This window comes from Microcaecilia unicolor, chromosome 3, assembly GCF_901765095.1.
Source record: "Microcaecilia unicolor chromosome 3, aMicUni1.1, whole genome shotgun sequence".
In the NCBI taxonomy this organism is placed as follows: Eukaryota; Metazoa; Chordata; class Amphibia; order Gymnophiona; family Siphonopidae; genus Microcaecilia; species Microcaecilia unicolor.
In genome coordinates, this window is record NC_044033.1 from 173,167,201 (window position 1) to 173,175,019 (window position 7,819).

Consider the following 7,819-nt stretch of genomic DNA (forward strand, 5'->3'; position numbering starts at 1 on the left):
TAGTTAACTTGTCCAACTTGTTAAGGGAGCTTTGAAAATGGATCTAATTTGGGTTTCATCATCCCTCTAGAGCAGTCCAAATGTGTGGATTTATGCTCCTCTAGCAACAAATGGAGACAGATACTACATTTGGGTTACTCTGTGGGGACTCAAGGAAAGAAAATTATAGGGGAAGCCTAATTTCTCCTTGCTGTGCAAAGGATGGGTAGATCTTTGCAAATGAGACTTTTTTTGGTTTCTGTTTTAATTGCTTATTTAATAGTTCTACAATTTGTTTTCACTTTGAAAGTATAACATACATTGTGTAGATCAGTGAAACAAACTTCTACTCTAATTCATTATGAATTGTACTTTTGAGATAATGTGAAAAAGACATACAAGTGTAAAGGTTTTTACAAGGCACAGTAACTTGTGAAGGATGCTTTGCCAGAGACTCCTTTCACAGACCCAGGGACTGACGCAATCTCCTTTGTGTGTCTCTGTAGGTCCAGGGCACGGAAGAGGTGCACAGAGAACAGAAGAGACAACAGCAGCTGGAACACAACTACCGCTTCATCTGGGATCAGAATCGGGAGGAGACAGGGACAGCTGGTGGCACAGACTCGGATGAGATGGATTTCTAAATAAAATATACAAATTGGCAAAGAAAAAAAAGCTACAAAGAAACAGAATTTTCATTGCTCTGTGAAATGATCCTGGTGCAGTCAAGATTGTGCTGTTTCCTTGCATAAGTGGGTTTGTGTGATAAGTTGCTGCTGAACCAGCATTTGGCACTGGCACCTGCACAGTTTAGAGTGAACAGGTTTTGCAGAGTCATCCTATTGGCTTATGCTGTTCAGTGAATTACTACCCTACTCTAATAATGAGTAAACATTCCCCAGAGGAGCAGTACTAGGAAAAATCTTTTTGGCAATGGTAATGTAGTTGGCAGCTAGTTCATACATTTAAGATTCTTCCCTTTTCACATTTAGTTTTGATCTCCTTTATGAGCAGAAATAAGACCTGAGGGGGTTGTTTGGATTTATTTTCCAATTTTGGAAAATTCTTCTTCTTCCTTCACCATCTTATTTTGAATCTTGGTGTGTCAGAGTGCTGTTTTCATCAGCTGTCCATGCAGAGGTCTTGCCTAAAACTAAACTACAGCCTGACTTGTAACTTCAGTGACGATCTAAAGAAGGACAAAGAAGTGACTTGGCCTTATTGAAATATGCATTTTATTTAAAAATAAAATATGAAATTTGTATAAAACAGTCTATAAACTAAGGAAGAGATGAGACCTAGAATTAAGACAAATAAAACCAAGAAATGTGACACTGATGAGACTGCTGTTTAAAGCTGCCTTTTAAGAGTGATTGAGGAGAGAGGCCAGTTGTAAAACAACCCCCACCCACCCCACCCCCCCCAAAAAAAAAACAGTCTTATCCAATTGCCCTTGTAAATGGTCTTTATAAAGAACCATTGTGTAGTGGTGTTGACTGTTTTTATGAAATTTACCTGGTTTGCTTTCATGTGCCTTATTCCTCTATGCAGGTATTCATACCCTGGAAGCCTTTCTGGGTATAGTAGGTGAGACTCCTCCATGACACACAAATTAGTTTTTATTTTCACCTCCCTCCCAATACTGTCATGAAACTACAAACAAAGGGGGGAGTTACATGAACAGAGAATAAGTAGCACCAAAAGATGTTTCTATAAAACAGTTGAAAGAAGAAAAGTAGAGAGTGCACCACGATCTTCAATGAAGGAAGTGTTAATCAAATCACCTTTATTGCACTAGAGAGACCTGACATAGGGCTGTGTTTGGCAGACGAAATCGCCTGCCTTGGGTCAAAAGTTACACCGAGGGCTGAATCTTCCTAGGACCAGCAAGATTCAGCGCCTGGCCATGTGTCGGGTCTCTGTTTTGTGCAATAAAGGTGACTTGATCAACACTTCCTGCACTGAAGCTTGTGTTGCACTTGCATACTCTATTTTTTTCTTTCTTTGGACTCTTCATAGAGGTGTTTCTCCTGCTTATTGTGTACTCTATAAAATGGTTAACAGGTAGGAAAAAAAACTCCTAAAATGTGATTTTGTACATTCTTACTAGGTTGAGTCAGTGAGTTTAAAGTTCAGAGCTGTGATTAGATTTCTGTGCAAAGCAGAAAAGTGCCTGATGGGGATGAATATCTGGTGGATTTTCACTGCAGACAATCACAGTGATGCCGAAGGCTTTCTTCTTGAGTAAGGATGTCATCCTCCTTAGGGTACTACTTCATCTATGTATGTTAGATTTTGCCAGCAGCTGGTGAATATGAGCCTTGGATCAAGTCACCATCTGGCTCTAGTTTATTAAGGAAAGGCTCAACCAGGCTTGCTTTTTACATGTATGGATTTGCATTTCCAGTTTCTCTAAAGTGAGTAGAGACACAAGTTGTAGGTGCAGTGAGGTAAGAACAGGACCTGCTCAAAGTCACCATCTGGCTCTAGTTCATTAAGGACAGGCTCAACCAAGCTTCCTTTTTACATGTATGGATTTGCAGTTCCAGTTTCTGTAAAGTGAGTAGAGACACAAGTTGTAGATGCAGTGAGGTAAGCACAGGACCTGCTCAGTCTGTCCTTTTTGACTTGGAGCTTTCTGGTTATCTTTCCCTTGTAGAAACTGGGGTTTGTCTGCATCCAGATCTTGACTCATTAGCCTCGAAATTGAGTAATGTTTAGTTTTCATGTTGGGCTCTTCAGACATCTATTCAGGTGATTGTTTTGGCCATAAGAGTCTTTGCAAGACATACCTATGCTTTTAAATGGAAGAGATTTACCATCCTATTTTATTAATGATCCATAATCCCATTCAGAGGGCAGTTGTGTAACTGGAGCCTATTCTATAAAGGAAAGTAGGTGCCTACATGGAATACTGGCATAACAAAAGTATTACATTGTGTGTGACTTTTAGGCACATAGAGGTGGTGTAAATGCCCACACCTAGATTCTTAAAACAAATGTACATAAATAATAGTATTGTATAATTTCTCAGAGTAGGTGCAGGATCAGTGAATCCACATGCATGGTGACTGATGGAGCCGCCTAGGAAGCTTTCTCCAGTACTTTTCCAAACTTTTGAGAAAGCCTTGCAGCTCCTGCACAGTACTTTCTACTTGCTGCTGTCCTGTAGGACTCCTGGCCATTGCTAGCTACCCCCCCCCCCCCCCACACACACACACCCATTTTTCAAATAATACAAGATTACTTGCACAAGCAAGAGGAAATCCAGCATATTATAGGAAAACATTCTCAAATCTTCCTTAGGCCACACAAGGTGGAACAGTGGACTTAAGATATATCAGAAGAAATATTTTTTTAAAATCTAAAGTAACAGATCACAAAAGGCACCACACTGAAAAGAGGCCCCCCCTAAATTATCATGATATCATATCAGAAAAACACTGAAATGCTCTTCATAATCAGAAAAGCTCTCAGTTGCTCCAGGGTGAAAGAAGACTTTATTTTGTCCCTCCAAATTTAACCATACAAAAATGTTGCACCCAAATCTTTAATCTCTTTCCTCATTACTAGAAACAGCTTTCTTCTTTCTTGGGTAGATTTTGTGACATCTGGATAGATCCAGATCTTTTTCCCATGAAATAACTCAAGATGCATAATGGAAAAACAATTTCAAAATTGCATGAAGATCTTGCTCAAATATTAAAGAAACCAACAAAGTAGCTCATTCAGATATTTTTTCCACTGCTAGCTTATAAAACTGAATTCCTTGAGGAGGAAGGGTAGGTTATGAGATATGTAATGTGTGTTTTTTCTAAGGACAAGAAGGGTAAGTGAATCCTCACATATGGGACTCCCTAGCTACAGGCTGCCTTCAGCACCTACTTTATGGAACACTTTGAATTGTTTAGGTAAAGATTAGGATCCTAGGTGTTAAAATTGACCTTCAAATGGCATATAAAGTTTTACAACTTTCCTTTTAAGTACTACAACATATTCACTGAGTTAAACCTTACCTCCCTACAGCATGTATTAGAATAAAAATACTTAAAAGCATAAAGTTACATAAGAACATATATATAAATAACATATAAAAACAGTAGTAAACCTCCTCATAATGGGATAGACAAGAACTAAAACCCTTTATCAGACTTCTCATTTTAAACAATGGTTTATAAAAACACAAAGATAGCAAGTACAACACCTAAAGAGAGGGTGGCTGTGAAATCTTAAGCCTTAAACTGATAACAACCCACACACTTAATCAAACAGGCATACACACCAGAAGCTTACAATATTCATCTGAAAGTGCCAAATAAAGACTGTTTCAACAGCAGTAAAACATTTTCACAAAGCTCATCGGTTTGATCATGTTACACCCTTACTCATTTCAGAACATTGGTTACCAATTTCTGCTTGCATTCAATTTAAATTACTTAGTGGGTCTTAAAGTTGTGCTAGCATTTTTAGTGCATGCTAAAAATAAGCATGCGCTAAACGGTAGAGATACCCATATATTCCTATGGGCGTCTAGCATTTAGTGCATGCTAAAAACACTACTATGCCTTTGTAAAAGACCCCCTCCTTTTTGTATTCAAAGGATCAAAACCTTCAGCTTTAGCTTACATTTCCAAGTTATTTTTATGTTAACCACATTGCTGCATTTTTTTTTCAGTGCAATTTGCGGTATATCAAACTTCTATAAATAAAATAAAAGGGGAAAATAAAACTCGGTGGTATTGCGACTAACAAACACCCAAAATGTTTTTTTTAGTGAACAGCAAGACTTGTTTAAGTTTTTATTTTTTAAGGTATCTTACAGCTAAGATATCAGTAAATGGTAGCTTGTCCCCTTTGAACTGGGAGGGTGGAATGCATCAAGGCTGCCCCATTGCCAGGGCTATTTGTATTGAACCCCATTTTAGACAGGTTTTAGAAGTAGGAATTGAGACATGTAGATCAATGTGTCTCAAGTAAGTTTCACAAGTATTTTAGAACAGAATCTGCTGCCAGAGAGCCTGTTCCAAAATACAGGAGAAGTGGATGTTTGTCCTCCTTGTGTACAGCATAAATATTCATTTTAGCAAAATGTAGAAAGTAGTGACAAATTCAAAGCCAGCACATAAATGGGTATGTGCTAGTAAATAACTGTTTCTCTGAGGACAAACAGACCAAGTATTCTCACAGCTGGGTGACATCAACTGAAGGAGCCTGGGGTGGATGCTGAATAGCAAGATCAGGAACTGTCTAGTAGCGTCCCACTGTGCACGAGCACGAGTCCCTCAGACTTCAGGGAGTACACATAGTGCCTCACAGTACTTTCTAATAGTGCCTTCCCATGCGGGTTTTTCAGTCCATTCATATACTTTTTTCTTTTCTACCTTTTTCTTCAATTTCCCTTTAATTTCTTTTATTTTTTTCAGCCTTTAAAGTTTCATTTATTTTTTTGCATATTGCTAGGCCCTTTTTAGTTCAGATCCCAGTCCTCAATTTGAACACTGCCCCCTTTTCCGGTTCAAAGTTGAGTTTAATTTGGTTGTGATCCTTTTCTCGATGTCCAAGAAGACCTCCAGTGGCTTCAAAAGGTGCGTCCAATGTAATCAGGTGATTTCCATGACAGACCCACACAACTGGTGCATTGGGTGCCTTGGACCTAATCATGAACCTAACTCCTGTCCTCTTTGTTTGCAAATGCAACTGAGGACACAGGATGCAACAGGTTCAGGAGAAACGTTTTGGCTCCTCGAAGGCCAAGGTCTCAACATCGGCACTGGAAGTATCGACCTTAATGACCGCCAAGACTTCAGCATCCACTGGGAGTACACCTCTTTAAACATCTGGTGCAGAGAGTAGGTCCTGGGACCAGTCAGCATCAGACCTGACACTGAGGGCATGAATGGGTTTGATGGCATTGGCACGGAAGGGCCGTGAAGCTGTGCATCAGGGGAAGCCCAAGAATTGGCCCTCCTTGATGAACAGTGCTGGGGAGCACTGGGGCATCGGCATTGCCGGTACCCGAGAAGCACTGGGAGGAGCTCCCTCCTTGGAAGAGGTGCTGATGTGCAAGTTTCCTAGCAACCAGGTCCCCTCTACCAGTCTGGCACCAACACCTCAGGCTGCCACTCTTCTGGCTCCCTCGCCTTTTCTGATGCCTTCCTTCGATGAGCAGTTCCAAGCCATGCTCGGGGAGGAACTGGCACAGATGCTATGGTTGAAAACCACTCAGGCATTGAGGAAGCTTGTGCCAACTGCAGATGAAAGCCAGATTCTTCCTGATGCTCCTCTGCACTGGCATCTTGAAGGGTGTCAACCTCGATGCATACAGTACCGCTTTCAACATTGGGGGAGGAAGCTTCATCAGAGTCGAACAGTAGGGCTGTACTTGGTGCTCTTCTTGGCTTGGACATCACTGAGTTGAGGCAGGCACAGACTCAGTACAACCTGAATACAGTGAAGTCTGAATGGGACCACTCATGGGATTCAGATGAGGACCCACATTACTTCTCAGAAGAGGAGTCTTACGGGATACCTTCTGATCCCTCCCCACCTCAAAAGAGATGTAAATCTCTGTCTGAGGGTCTCTCTTTCACAGGTTTTATCAGGAAGATGGCTTCTGACATCCCATTTATGTTAGAAGCAGAGGAAGAGCCCAGGCTGGAGATGTTGAATGTCCTGGACTATGAGTCTTCTCCTAAGGAAGGTGTCACTGTATCATTGCACCCTATCCTTAAGGATGCACTGATGAAGAACTGGGAATCTCCCCTCCCAGTGCAAGTTGCACCTAAGAAGGTGGATACACAGTACTATATACAAAAGGCTCCTGAATTTGAGAAGGCTCAACTGCCACACTCTGGTGGTCGAATCCACTCTCAAACGAGCTAGGAGCTCCAGGACTCATGCCGTGGTTCCCCCGGGCAGAGATGCCAGGACACTAGACTCATTTGGGTAGAAATCTTTTCAGGCCTCGATGCTCATTGCCCGCATCCAGGACTGCCAACTCTACACAAGCCTTTGTAGTCTTTGGTTCACAGTACACTACATATGTATTGCCATACTGGGACAGACTGAAGGTCCATCAAGTCCAGCATCCTGTTTCCAACTGTGGCCAATCCAGGTTGTACAGCAGACTAGCATCAGATGCCGTTCTCCTACATTGGGGGGAGGGTCTTCTGTATACATATCCTCTAATACCTCTCATAGAGAAGATTTTGCTGAAATTCAGGCAAGACCAAGAAACTATGATCCTCGTCATGCCTTACTGGTTGAAACAGATCTTGTTCCCTCTTCTTCTGGAGTTAATCTCTGAAGATCTATAGAAATTGGACTGTTATTTGATCCTTCTTTGTGAAGGAATCAGTAGAATTCAATATCAAAATTTATACAATCAGTTTTCTACTGTTATAGTCTGTATCTTTAGGGATGTCATTCAAAGCAAATATCAACCACTGTATGTGAAAAGTGGAGAAAAAAAGACTTCAGTGAATAACAGAGTCATTCCTATTTGTAAAGACAACGCCTTCAGAATTGTAGGAGACTCCGTTCAATCATGAGTTCTAAAACAAAATCCACTCTGTTATATAGTTATAAATTTGAAACTCCAAAATCACAGCTTCAAACTTACTGTGTAGAGCAGTGGATACAGGAGCAAGTATCGCCTTGAATTAAATAAGAATCAATCAACATCTAAAGTAGAGAAAAAAGGGGATTCAGTAACACCACCCAGCCAGCCCAAGATAATCGGACTATAAGGAGTGGGCCCGGCGCAACATCATATGGCCGAAAAAAACTCCACACTCAGTTGAATGTCTGAAAAATCAAAGGTAAGCAAATGCCTATATCC

General features: G+C 40.9%; 1 protein-coding gene across 2 annotated transcripts in view; it reads left to right on the forward strand.

Annotated features, from left to right (window-relative positions):
• OS9 (OS9 endoplasmic reticulum lectin) overlaps window positions 1-1,372 on the forward strand; it is a 191,457-nt gene extending 190,085 nt beyond the window's left edge. For both annotated transcript variants that reach the window (XM_030196589.1, XM_030196590.1), the window contains one exon: window positions 486-1,372. In XM_030196589.1, the coding sequence (XP_030052449.1) occupies window positions 486-623 (138 nt within the window). In that variant the 3' untranslated portion in view covers window positions 624-1,372. The remainder of the gene's footprint in view (window positions 1-485) is intronic.
• The last annotated feature ends 6,447 nt before the right edge of the window (window positions 1,373-7,819 follow it).